The 14,551-nt window shown below is 34.0% G+C and overlaps 1 protein-coding gene across 1 annotated transcript in view; it reads right to left on the reverse strand.

The window, feature by feature from the left end:
- Window positions 1–238: 238 nt before the first annotated feature.
- The window catches only part of LOC131072240 (subtilisin-like protease SBT3.18), a 42,400-nt gene continuing 28,087 nt past the window's right edge, over window positions 239–14,551 (reverse strand). The window contains exons 2-12 of the mRNA XM_058008360.2: window positions 8,252–8,341; window positions 6,638–6,763; window positions 6,484–6,548; window positions 5,700–5,752; window positions 5,422–5,540; window positions 4,857–5,174; window positions 4,647–4,723; window positions 4,245–4,442; window positions 4,044–4,158; window positions 3,681–3,894; window positions 239–369 (exon numbers count right to left, since the gene is read on the reverse strand). Of these exons, the coding sequence (XP_057864343.2) occupies window positions 239–369; window positions 3,681–3,894; window positions 4,044–4,158; window positions 4,245–4,442; window positions 4,647–4,723; window positions 4,857–5,174; window positions 5,422–5,540; window positions 5,700–5,752; window positions 6,484–6,548; window positions 6,638–6,763; window positions 8,252–8,341 (1,506 nt within the window). The remainder of the gene's footprint in view (window positions 370–3,680; window positions 3,895–4,043; window positions 4,159–4,244; window positions 4,443–4,646; window positions 4,724–4,856; window positions 5,175–5,421; window positions 5,541–5,699; window positions 5,753–6,483; window positions 6,549–6,637; window positions 6,764–8,251; window positions 8,342–14,551) is intronic.

The raw sequence follows: 14,551 nt of genomic DNA on the forward strand, positions 1-14,551 counted from the left end.
ACTTATCTTCACCACCTTAGCTAAAATTTTAATTTTCCTTTCCAAATCATTCTATTTCAGATGCTAACTTGGCTAGTCTATCTGCTTAATCATCTCCTTCTCTATAAATGTGACTTTTTTTTAGATCTTCAAATGTGATAATCAATTCCTTAATTAGATGTAGCCATCTTTCTAGCATCCAATTAGGTGTATGACTCTTTTGAATGGCATTAAACACTATCATTGAATCACTTTCTAGCTAAATTTTCTCAGCTACAATCTTTATCCCCATCCGTAGTCCAAGAAGTGCAGCTCTAAATTCTATCATGTTGTAAGTAGGATCCCCTAAGGTCATTTCCTTTTTAGTAATAATATTGCCATTCTCATCCCCTGCAACGCATCCCATTCCACCTGAGCTTAGATTGCCTTTAGCTTTCCCATCAAAATTTATTTTGATCCCACACAGATTTAGGGATTTCCATCTAATATCGATTCTAGAGAGGAAGGGTGATTAACTATCCCAAATGTATTAACACGGGGAACCATAAGACCATGAAATTGTTTAGTTATTTCCTCATCCCATTGGGTAAACGGCTTCTTCATGATTGATTGATTCTTAGTTGTTGTATTCACTAATTCCACAAGTTGACCATCTACCTTCGAGAAAAGAATTTCTTCTATCATTTCTTTGTCCTGAAAGATTATGTGATTTTGCTCTTTCCAAATTTCCATATTGTTGTAGAGGGAATTATCTTCCACAAGCTGTCAAATATGCCTTTCTTTCGCATAGTTGACCAAATATTGAACCAATCAAGAAATAATATTCTATTTTTGAAGAATATGCATTATAATTTCTATAAATATTTCCAATACCTTATATTAACATTTTATTAATAAAACCATTTTATATTACTTGTTAGCATGATATTTTGAATTACATTCCTTATCTGAGACAATGACCCCACTCCTCGTGGCTTTGGGTTTTTGAGAAACTCTCTCATTAGTATACCTCATCTTCTTGTCACTTTCCATTTGAGTAAATTTTGAGTTTATTTTATTTTATATTGAATCAAAGCAAGATTAGAAGTGATGATCAGCTAAAAAAGACAGCTGAAAGAAAATATAAAAGAGATTCAAAGAGACATGATGACTTATAATACAATCAAGACAGTTACATAAGCCAACAAAAATAGTAAATAAGAGACCAAACATTAAGACTTTCATTTGAATAATTTACAAAGATCTATTTTACAACTGTTTTGAAGCATAGTAGCCTGATGTTGAATTTGTTGGAGCTGAGCCATGGCCAAAACATTTCTTCTGATAAATCTGGGAGTTGTGAAAACAAAAAAGCAGCCTGAAAAAATATGTCGAGTAAAGCTTTAAAATACTAGTTTTCGGAAAATAAGTGCTTGAGAACATAGCAGTACACCTAGCCTTCCAAATATGTGTTAAAATCAATTGTCTCATAGAATCAGCAATACAGCTATTATGCAAACCAAGACCAAAGAGAGCTTCCTTGCAATTCAACTTATGATGAAAAATAGAAGAGAAATTGATAAAAACAACATTCCATTGTTTTTTTGTTTTTTTTTAAAAGGGCAATCCCAAAATACACGTTTCATGTTTTCACTGCCTGAGCACAAGGGACATTTAACTGGTTGAGCAGCAATGCATCTTAGGCGATCCCCAACTGGCACCTTATAAAGGAAGAACTTTCCAAGCTAGCAATTCAGTGTCTACATCAGCTTTGGATTTTCAAATTTGTGCAATCATTAAATTCTACCTCTTGCGATAACATGATTTGACTATAAAGAAAAGTAATATACATATAAATTTTGTAAATGACATCTTTGGATTTCCAAATTTGTGCAATCATTAAATTCTAACTCTTGCGATAACATGATTTGACTATAAAGAAAAGTAATATACATATAAATTTTGTAAATGACATCTATTAGGAAACAGAACATGAAAAGATTTAAAGTTAATAAGCAACCATGAGAAATTGAAAATTGTAGTTGATCGAACACACTTGTAGCTAGACTTAAAGGAAGTTCGCAGTTTTGAATGTAGAGGCAGCGAAATATTTGTACAATACTGAAAAGAGACCATATACATGTTCTAAGACTTGGGTTTAAATGTTTTAGAACGTATTATGTTTTTCTCAGTGCGTTGATGGCAATGGAAATAAATACTACGCTTGCCACGCATGTTGATAACACCAAAAGAAATAGTTGGTATGGATTACCTACAAATACTGCGGGCTCATCGTATTCCAGCCTAAGTCTTCGTTCCTGCATAATCTTCGCATATACCATATAAAACAACACTCTTAAAATCCTATACACAGACAATATCGAAATCTCAATTAATAATGGACTTAGCCAAGCATGTTACCGAAGATCAGAGCCGAAGAAAGTGAGAGAGATGCATATCAATGCCAGTGAGCAATTCACGTACTTCCACTTGTTCTTCACAACTTGCTTCATTTGGAGGATAATTTCTTCACGTTGAATCTAATTTTCTTCATCATTTCGGCCATGATTCATTTCTTCACGTTGAATCTGATTTTCTTCATCATTTCGGCCTTGATTCATTTTTTAACGTTGAATCTGATTTTCTTCATAATTTTGGCCATCATTCCCTTCTTCATTATGCTAGATATGAGGCACAGAAGATTCTTCTCTTATTCCATCTGCTGATTCCTCCATGATTGCAATTTCATTTATGAATTAGCTGGCATTTCCAAATGGGTTTCCATTATTTCAGTTTCTGCACAGCTAAGATTGTCTTAATATCAACTCTTTCTCCTTCAATAATACCTCTTCTATCTCAGGTGAATTAGAAAAGGCATAAGCCGACCCGCAGCACACGGAATGAAATTTAGTTTGGCCTAAAATTCAGCCAATTGGATTCCAAATGATAAGGAATAATATTATAAACAAGAAAATTTAGCCAAGTTCAATTAAGTATAAGAAAAAGAATCCAAAAATATTCAATATTGTTGGCTTCCTCGAAGATTCACTTAAGTTTCGAGGAATATATGGGCAGTTTAGACCGGGCACCATCCATGTCCGATTTCAGCAATTTAAAATAAAACATAAAGGAACAACACACAATATTTCCACAGTCTAAGATAATAATTGATACTGTTTGTAACAGGTTTACAGATCACTTTCTTCTGCACTTCCAAAAGTAATGCTAAAAAATCAACTAGTTGGGATTGAGAAAACAATCTATATAGTTATTGTAATAATCATTTGAAAATGAGAGGGGAAAGGAAGTTAGGTTTATGGCTTAAAACATTCATATCATAATAAATAGATATAGATAAAAAAAATGCTTCTGGATTGTGTAGTACTATAGCTCAATAATATTAAGCGGCTTCTGGCTTGCGCATGCGCACATGATAAGTAAGCCTGTGTTACATAGAATCTGCTAGAAAAAGAGATATATTTCAATGGAGAACACATTCACTATAAATATAGAAGTTTTCTAGAATCTCTTTGGAACATTTCAATTATCTTTGTGGAACAAAGGGTTTCGAAAGGTTCGATGGTGGAGCACCCAAGTTTAACAATTTCCTGGCTGTGGTGAGTAACAAAAAAGAGATAACAGTCACCTAGTTGGGTATGTTAAGGTTTATAATAATTTCCTTTTGAAATTGAATAGAATGAATGGATAACATAGTAATGTACCAGTTGTCATGATGACAGATCTGATGGCCGCAGCACTCCATTCTAGATGAATTGATTTGAGAAGAGCAGCAATTCCAGGGACATGAGGGCATGACATGGATGTTCCTGATAAGAAATTGTAGTCCACAGACCGTGTGTAAAATCCTATTTCTGAAGGTGGAACCACTAGAGGCCATGCCTCCAGAATGTTCACACCTGGAGCTGTTATATCAGGCTGCACAATTGCAAATTATACGCTTTAAATAAATTCCATATTCGTAACTTTTAAATCAAACAAGATGGTTCACTTTAACAATATTTTCTCCAAATATGGTGAGCACATATAATCTTAGTATTCATTTAAACATGCAATCTATCACATGCCTTCAAAATGTCTAGAGATAGTGTGCTAGGTCCCCTCCAGGAGAAGTAGGCTAGAACAGGTGTAGGTTCAAGTTCCACAACACTTCTACTTGGACTCATTCGAACAACAGGAGACCTGACCCAAATATAACATTAAATTACATTTTGTAAAGAGTATTTTTTTCAATAGAATATTCTAGTTCATATGTGATTTCAACTCACTGAGATGACTTGTAATATGAAAGGATCTTTGCCCCTTGCTCCATATCTACGTACACCTCAGGTATAAAAGAGAGCTGTCGCACCACTTTGGTGGGCACTTCTGAGAAAATTAATGCAGCCCCTCCTGCTACGTACACATCTAAAGCTGCATTGAAGTCTTCGTCACTCCCATGAGTTTCAAAGCATAGCACTATTTCTCTTGAAACCAAATTTCGTTTAAGAGATCCACAATGTTCTTCACATGCATGTGCAAAATCTTATTAGTAAAATATACAATGTTATGAAACCAAAATGTTATGAGTTAAATATACAATGTTGTGAACAATGAATAAAATGTTATGAAAATAAAATGTACAACCAATATAAGAATAAGATTTGGTCTTTGTTTTGAGATCTACATACCCTCCCCTTGAGGCTGAGGCTCCATCTACCAGTGGTATGAATGAGCTCTTTGGTTTTTCGGTGTTTACTCCCTTTCCCTTACAACACATACAATTATTTAAAAAAATAATAATTATCAATTTATAAGTCATTATATGTCACATAAATTATATTATTAAAAATAAAATTGAGAAACAAAACTTTTTAAAAATTGAAGAGCATGATAGATACCTTGATACTCATGTTATTTCCAAGCATTAAGTTTGTAGGAAAGCTACGGTCAATGGTGCTTGCTGCTACAGACATACTCCAAGGAGTTGTATTTGAAACAGAAGCAGGGTTAGGCCCATCATTTCCTTCTGAAATCACCGCAGGAATACCCTTTTCCATTGCATGGAAGGATCCTATATCTAAACTTGAAGCAAAATAGTCAGGCAAAGGTGTTCCTGAGCCCAAGGAAATAGATAGTACATCTACTCCATCACTGATGGCATCATGGAAAGCAGCAAGTATATCAGCTTCACTACAGTCACCAACTAACCAACAAACCTGAAACACAAAAAACCAATTTGTTTTAGTATGTAATAACTCGTAGTAAAGCACAAAAAACTATTATTTATATAGTGATCACAATCAAAATTCAATAGGAAGGAACCATTTGTAAGGACAACAGAAACACGAACCTGAATTCCCCAAATATAAATGATCATTGTTGTTAATAATAAGATACACAAGCAGATATATATTATAATAATATTACAAAACAATAAACCTAAATACCGAGAAAGGTATATACCAATGCATTCATTGCACCAGCTTTCTTGTGGTGTCGGAAACCAAGACTCTTTACACGAGATACATAAACTAAGCGGGGTAGTTCATTTCCAACAATGTCAAGTGCCCTACTATGAATACCTGAAATAAAAAACAAAAGCAAGAAATTGCTAACCTGTCACCTTTACAAAATGCTAACAAACATGATAACAAAAAGCAAAGAAAATGCATTCAAGAGTGCATGAATTACTAGAAATCAACATTCTCATCAGGTATGGACAGAGTGCAATAATCTAGTACCTGAATCATCCCAAGATGGTCCCGAGGGTTGTTGTCTGGCCATGGTGTTCCATCTTGCATTGCATATCCATCATCGAATACATAGAAATCTTGATACATAGCCATGGCGTTCCATTTAAGGAACCATACCTTTTTAGAAGATTAGAAATCTTAATAATTGCTCACAAAAACTTACAACTAAAAAATATTTAAGGAATTTTACTTTTTTTTAGAAGATTATAAATCTTGATGATTATTTTTCAGAATAGATGTAGCCAAAGATAATAACATTGACCAAACATAATAGTAAGTCCTAAATTTGAGTTAGTCTTGAAGTTTAGTCTTAGCTAGTCCACGAAAAATTCAATTTAACAGTCAAATTAGAACTTTTAAGCACTTAAATATGACTTGAGGGAGATACAAAAAAATACCAAACTTAATTCTCAACCATATTTGGGAATAATGTATTGTTCAATTGAAAACATAAGTGAAATCAGAAATCCATTTGTAAAAGTGAATAAATTCACAAGTATTCATTAAACAAATATGATGCTATATAAATTAGGTTTATAATAGCAATGAAAACTGAACAATGATAGGAAGCAAATATGTCTTTTGTTCATTTGTTTCTATCCATCATCTTTCTTTGTGTCCTCTTTCTATGAGGAACTTTTCCTATTGTGGGTGTGGATTGTTCATCACATTGAACACCCTCCTCAATATTGTTGTCTCCCACTTGCTGAAATTCAAGGATGGTTTCCTCCCGAGTTTCAGGAATGACAGTTGAATCATTGTGTGTAGAAACAATTCATCGTGATCCTCTAGCACCTCTTCATGCTCACAACCTAATGAGTTTAATTGTTGAGCTTCCTATACACAATGCAATTTAACTTATTTAAATAACTTAATACCTCTACTTAAATTAATGCATAAGTCATATAATATCATAAAGAACTTACCTCGGATTCATGACCACTCACTAATTTCTTCCCTCGATCTAGCATATGTTGGCATAGGCCTTGGGAACCATGTAATAAAGCATATTTTTGGTCCTCCTCTGAAGCTTCCTTTTGAAATTGGTGAACCTACATAAACAAACATAACCAAATTTATAAGGTATAATGAATTATAAGATACAATTAACTCAGAAGTTTGTCATGACTTTTTTAATGAAATAGAAAATATAGTAGATGATAATATTCACTCACCAAACCACCACAAATGCTATTGTACCCACTAGATCCTAATTTATGGGATCCAATACTTGACAACCTAGCTTGGGTTGCTTTTGTTGTATCTTGAAGGTGTCTTTTCGATCCTCATCGTGTAGATGACCTATAGTTTGGATTATTGTGGGCCTTCCTCTTAAATTTGGCATCTTTCATAAGTTCTTCCCATGTCACTTGGTCTGTGATCCAAGCTGGACGTGGATATCTCAAGTCTTTTGGCAACTTTGACCTTGAATTATCTCATTTAGAGTGCATGTATTTATGTGCAATATCTAGAATAATATCTTAGAATTGGATTTCTTCGTCCAATCCATTTGAATGTTTTTGCCAAATAATTGTTCTGCATGATGAAAAATAAAGTGAAAGAATTTTAACCCTACTTCATCCTTCAAGACATTTCCTTCTGAGGTGGGCAAGATTGTAACTTTTTGCATTCCTTTTGTAGTCACTGAGGATATTGTTGTAGTCTTAGGGGTTTAGGTAGATTCTCTTATAGGTACATCAATCACTTTGTCATTTATTTCCTATATTTACAGTGAGATTGTGAAATTATCTAAAACCCAACCAAAATATGAAACTATTTGTAAGCAGCTAGTAATATGAAGATGATCCAAGAGAGTCTTGGAGACATCATTGTTCAAGTTGTAGTAGTCAATAAGAATGAAGGTTAGACAGTAAAGAGAAAGACTATTTGATAGTATCCATAGTTCTGATTTTGTTTGTTTTGGTTGTGATTGGTGCGCAAGCATTCATAGTTCTAATTTTGTTTGTTCCATCTTTGTGATTGATACCTAGGAAGAAGTGTCTAGAGAATGTTAATGCACATGTAACAAAGATAGTCCATGTTACGTTGTAGTGATCAAAGTATTACAACACTTTCTATAAATGAAGAGGACAACCATTGAGTAAAGATTAATGAGAAGTCATAATAAAGTTCTAATAATAGTTTTTAAAGAAAGGAAAACACAATAAACAATCATTAATTGTAAAATTATGAAAATAAAAATATATAATTAATTTGACCTATTCATCTGAGGTAGACCCTGCACTGTCCCACAATGCCCTTTCCTATAACTGAATTTGTTCACTTATATCATGTCTGATTGGAACATTTTTAGGAGTATCTAGTAGGAGCCTTAGTATTCTTGATTGGGAATCTATGAGACTCCTCTAGGAAACTTGTTTGGATGTTGGTGGGAGAATTCTGACTAAACCCACATCTGGAACATCAGTCTTTGTTGGACTAATCCTTGAAACATCCATAAGGCATAATGCAGTATTAGAATGATATAATATGTGACAATAACATAATCAAACCAACACAAACATATGATTGAATCTTACCTCTGGCATAATTGTAGATGTATTGGAGGGCATAGCCAAATCCTTCATGCCAAGAAGATTTACACTCAATGAAGTTACTTTCAAGCTGGACTGCATTCCACAAACACAAATTAACATAATATAATAGGGAAAATAAGATAATTTAGCATATAATTTTTTTTTTTCAGGGTTACCTCATGCACCATCATAGTAATTTGTTGCCCTTGTCCATTTTTAACATATCAATCAAAGCATTTTAAGATCAAAGGATCCCCCATAGAAGAACCGGTTGCACCCATGCCCACATTCTTAAAAAGGCACATAATGACATAAAAATAAGAAAATACTGATTAGAGAACATATGCATATAGTACCCGTGGTCACTAGCAAAAGTTTCAAATACTCTTAAAAATTTAAAAATATAGAAAAAGATTATAGTATCACAAGGCATAAGGATTTATTCTAGACCAAATCTTAGTCAGGATACTAAGCAGCCATAATACTCTCTATGAAATCTAGATCAAAAGGGCTTCGAAGGAATAATATGCCAATCATTTAGAATGTAGAACTGAGACCTTCATAAAGGCATGTAAAAAACAAACCATATGATAATAACAAGCCTTTTTAGTAAGTCAAAGTAACACACAATGCTAGAGAAGCAAAGACAGAGTCAAGAGATTTTGACAGTTTGAAGAGAGAAGAACAGTTATAGTATGAGAGGAAATGAGTGAATATTCTTATCATTGTAGTGACAAGTAAAACAAAGATCATGCACAATATCAAACAACTTGTATTAGCCAGTGTAGCCAATTGGTGACAACCATTTCATGACTGAGGTTGATGCAAGAGGACCCCATGACATGCAGCCAAAAATGAAGAAAAACCAATAGTAGTCAAAGAATATGAAATGTTCCTAAATCATGTCACCATCATATGCCTAGGATGAAAGTTGTAGAAATAAGTGTCACACTAAGATTATCAAAGGGACGGTCCTTGTTATAGTTCTAAAGAAAAATAACAGTCATATGACATTCAAAAGCACTAATAAAAAGTTCAAACACAATAAAATAAATCTTTTAAGTGTTTATCATCAAAATCAGTCATAGGGAGGCATGTGATGGCCTAGATAGAAACCTTTAGAGCAATATAATAGTCATTATAAAAACCTCATAAGAGATAGGGCATTGAAAATCAAGAGGTAGTTAAGACAGAGAAATGTAAGAACAATGAGTTGAGTCATGGCAGGTTACAAAGACCATTCAAAGAATCAAATTAAGGATACTCCTTGCCACAAAAGACCATAATGAAAAGAATTAGTAAAAGATAGTAATATGGATACACAAAGGCATATAGAAGACTTTAACACAATCATTAAGATGTTCATGAGTCAAAAGAAGCAGCCTCCTAAGTGAACATAATAGTGCAATCATGCTCAAGAACATGAAGCTTATCACAGAGTATGACTTGTAGTAGCCCTTAATGCACAAAGAGATCAGTGAAGAGACATATTGAAATAGTAGCACCCACAGACTTAATCACACAATCATGATGAAAGAGAAAAAGCAACAATATTTGTCCACAAATGTGACCTAGAAATAATTCATACCAAACAAGTATCATTAGAGGTTTGAGAAGTCCTAGTCATGAAAACAAAGATAAAAGCTTGTTCAGAGTGGATTACAACCCCAAAGAATGCTATCAATACAATCACCATACCATTTGTGCTAAGGAACATATCTTAATCATTAGTTGCTGCTCATGAGTCATTTGCTCTTATATTTATCTTCAAGTGTCAAAGAAGCCTTTGATATTCACAATGAATTAATCAGATCGATGATGAAGAACCAGTCTCAAGAGTCACAAAGTGTAGTCAAATAGATAGTGAACTATCAATAAGATCTCCCATGGCTATTAAAACATATTAGAGCAATCAAATCATAGATTTGAAGAAAACCAATTGATTTGAAGAAAAAACAATATATGAATAAGGGTAAGGATGACTATCATAGAATCATAAATTGTCTAGTTTGACATAGAAATATAAGAAGTCATTCACAAATGCAACATAGCATGCCAATGAACAAACCTTATGATAGGGTCTCGTGGTCATGGTAAAGAGGAATTCAATCACTTTCTTTGTAGGATATACAGTCAAGATGAAAAGTTTGCTATCAAATATAGTGAAGAACAATCACGTATAAGATTCTCATGGTTTCAAGAATCATTATAATGTCTAGGGTATATTGAGGAGGTATTTAGACATCATTTTGTAGTAGTGAGTATGTATGAGGTCAGTGATGAGGGTTCAACACCTTGAAGGGCCATTCATCAATCAAAGGTAAAATGATAAATACATCATGAAGCCCTTACCAGTAGTACAGTCACAGTGCTCATGACAATAGTGCCTTCCCAAGAGAAAGAACAGTTACCTATCAACCTTAGAGGAAAGATAAAGAGATATAGGTATCATTGCAAACTAGAAATATAACTGGGAACATCAAAACTAAATAGAGGATAGAACATGTTGTGCTGATCCAATCACGATACAATGCCTAGGTATGAAAGTGAATCCTATGCATATCCAAAAACAAGACAACCATTATGAATACTTGTATTTCAATCTTCATTCTAATTCAGAATTATGACAACATATCATAATATACTTACTAATCTAGTTTTGTGTGTATTTGTGACATCAATGAAAACAATTTGTAACAAGTCCCAAGCTCGAGACTTGAATACATAAAGAGATCCTAAAGGAGGAGCTAAATATATATTTTCCCAAAAGGAAGACCCCTGTGATGCATATCAGAGGTCAGAAATAGAGAGACAATGAAGTCACAATGAACAACACAGTATTTTGTCTTGAACAGTCACAAATCCAAAAGAATGTCTTAGAGCAGTTATCCCTCATCAATGAAGAATAATGTCTGGAACCAAAAGATACATTCACTGTCAAAGATAACAACATCCTCATAAGTCACCGAGAGTAGCATACATAGCAGTCAAAGACAATTAACACATCATTCAAAAATTGCAGTCATAAGAACCCATCACTGCCATGAAAGCCATTTCAAGGAAGGTTTGAACATAATTTAGGTGAGAAATATTGTAACTTTGTATGAGAGACTTCATACCAACAAATACTGATTCCAGTAAGTATTCACAAAGACAAAAAATAGTGCATTTGTTGTCTAATTGACCTTAAGAAAAGAAAAGACAGTATGAACAGTCCCAACAGAGACGTAAATTGTAAAGAATTAATTAAATTGTATTAAATCTTTAAAACCTTCTTAAAGTGATCATGGTGATCAGATAATGTCATCCTCATATGAAATTTCCTCATCTGATGGCATAAATACCCCATCATTATTGGGTCCTAAATCTACAAATAAATTAGTACTAGCATTTTCATTATCTTCATCACCTTCAACTATAGGCAAATGAAAATCAATAAATTCATCATCTTCATGGAATTGATGCCCATGTGGTTGCTTATGTCCTTCGAACACTTCAATAAACTCATCATGATCTTCATCCTACTTATATACATTATTGGCAATAAAATTTTCATCATCTCCATCTACGCTATTTTCATCATCAGTGGGGACTTCTGCATCTTCATTGTCTTAAATCGAAGTTACTCTTCATCCTCTTGGATCATAATCAATCACAAATGACCAACTAGGTTGTTCTAAATTTGTAATGAGAAATATCTGGTCACATTGATTTGGAAACACATAAGGTTCAAAAGTGGCTTCAAACCTAGATATATTGATCATATGGAATCCATTGTTGTACAAAAGGATAGTTTTTTCTTCACCCACTTTGATAATGCTTGTACCATTCAATATGAAAAATAACTTTCTTGAAAGACATAAAATCAAGCTCTATAATATCCTCCAACACTCCATAATAGTGAAGTGTACTTGTGATTGCCTATCTATCATTTGCATATGGATGATATTCCACCTCAAATAATGTTGAAACTCCATAATCATAAGTTTGTCTCTTTTCATCAACCTTTTTGATGTGAAAGTGATGACGAAAATTCCACATTCCTTCGTAATATGTTACCTAATTTCATATAAATATTAGCTAATTAGATTCAAGAATACAAAAGTTAAAAGACAATTTATTAAATATCTCCAATATGTTACTATATATGTATCACCTCCCCATTTATAGATCCTTTCACAAAATTTAGTTGTTGTTGTGTCACTCTATTCCTCCCTTTTGTTGCCTTATATTCAATATTGGTCTTTAGCCAATTCCATGAGCATCTCTCTGGCCATTTTCTTTTATGGCTTGCAAGCAATCCTCAAGTAGTGTTTTGACCAAGTATATTATATATATTGGCCCATGCATTTTCATCCTCTAATTTCTTTTGTTCATCATACTTCTCCATCAATTCTAACATAAAGTCATAATTGTATGCAACATACAAATGTAATTCTTTCCACTCCTTAGCATCTATTGTTAGCAATTTGGGATTAAGTTGTCATTGATGTCAACTGGTTTGAAAGGTTACCAATAGAAGTGGTGACCAATATGATGGCAATACATATGAGAGTGAGCAGACAGAATGAAGGCTTACCATAAGGCATAAACCGGGATGAAGGTTGTCTGTGTATTATGAAGGCACAAAATCCGGTATACAAAACAAAGAAGAGGTTGATGGTCATACCGGTATCATAAACCAGAATGGTAATCAACCAGGGTCAACATAGGAATTCAAGAAAAGGTGGATGTCGACAAGAATCATAGCTCGATGCTAGGTGGAGGTACCACATAGTTCGGTAGAGTGTGCATCGAGGTAACAAATCTGCAGGTAGACCTCAGTTTTTAATGAGAAACCCGCAAGTCACAAAAGATGCCAGAAGATTATGGCTTGAGGAAAGAAAGCTGGAAAAGAAATCACACTGATCTTGCAAGAAGATTTGATCTTCGTACCTATCAGGTGAAGGAAACAAAAAATTGATTAATGGTGAGTGATAGAGGAAAGCAGAAAAGCATGGTGCAGAAATCCAGATTTAGAAAACGCACATTAGAATGCAAAGTTTAGTTGGTGATTGAATGTTATCGTAAAGATCATATCCCTGAAAAGAAGATCATATCAGAGGGGATTTAGATTGAGTTGGAAAAGGAAAACCTAACACAATAGTGTTTGAATGAATTCTTGGCGAGAAACCATGAATAAAATACATGAGCTCCAAACATAGAAGATTTGATGCTTGTAGAGAAGAAAAAGTTAAAATTGAGCTTAAGTGCAGAGAAAAATATTTTTTCCTTTGAATTTATTCTAAGAAAGTTGCAGAGTGAGTGAGAAAGAAAACCTATGAGATGGTTTAATCGGCAGTGGTTGATCGGTAGTGATTGAGTATTGGTATAACTGTAGCAGGTCCAACAGTTAAGAAAACTAGTGAGGTGTGCTAGAGCAAGACAGCATCCAAGCGTGACATAGTAAGTTGCAAGAATTTGAGAGAGAGAGAGAGAGAGAAGAGAGGCCAAGAATCAAAGAGAGTGATCTCACAACTGGTAGTGTCAGATCCAATGGAGAAGAAAAGACTATCGATCGGTAGTAAGCCATTTGATCAAGAGTTGCAGAATTCATTTGCAACAAGAAGCCTTAACTGTATCTAAATTGTATTTCATTATATACATCACGAAGTTGGTGTTTGGTCCAGGGGTTAGTGCTCCTTGGGTTGGTGCCCTAAATATTTCTAATTCAATGTTTTACTTGTGAGGCTAGATTGGAGTAGTAGTCTCCAACAATATTTCTCACTGATGTTTTTCCCATATTGGGTTTTCCTTGTATATCTGATGTTGTGGGTTGCATTTATGTGATTGTTCTCTTTGGTTTCCCTTTTGGTTTAAAATTTTTGATTGTTTGGTGCTTAAGATAATAACCCATATTCTAAGGTTGTTTTAAAATTCAAAAAGTTTAGGAACCATTGATTCACCCCCCTCTTAGTGGTACTCTATGTTCAACAATTGGCATCAGAGCCTAGGTTCTTGGTTGTTTATAAATCTTGGGTAGTTTCTGGGCTTGAACACAATGGAAATAAATGATTCTTCTTCCTCAAAATCCCCCATGTTTGATGGATCCAACTATGCCTTTTGGAGTAGAATAATGGAGACCTATATTTCCTCCCTTGGTTTTGATGTGTGGATGTCTGTCAAGAATGGGTATGTTGTCCCTAGTGTTCCTCCCACTGATCTAGATGCCAAGAAGGAGTATGAGAACAATGAAAAGGCCAAACATGCTATCTTGAGAGGACTGTCTGATAATGAGTTTGTCAAAGTCATGCACTATGCATC

This window comes from Cryptomeria japonica, chromosome 10 (genome assembly GCF_030272615.1).
Source record: "Cryptomeria japonica chromosome 10, Sugi_1.0, whole genome shotgun sequence".
Lineage (NCBI taxonomy): Eukaryota > Viridiplantae > Streptophyta > Pinopsida > Cupressales > Cupressaceae > Cryptomeria > Cryptomeria japonica.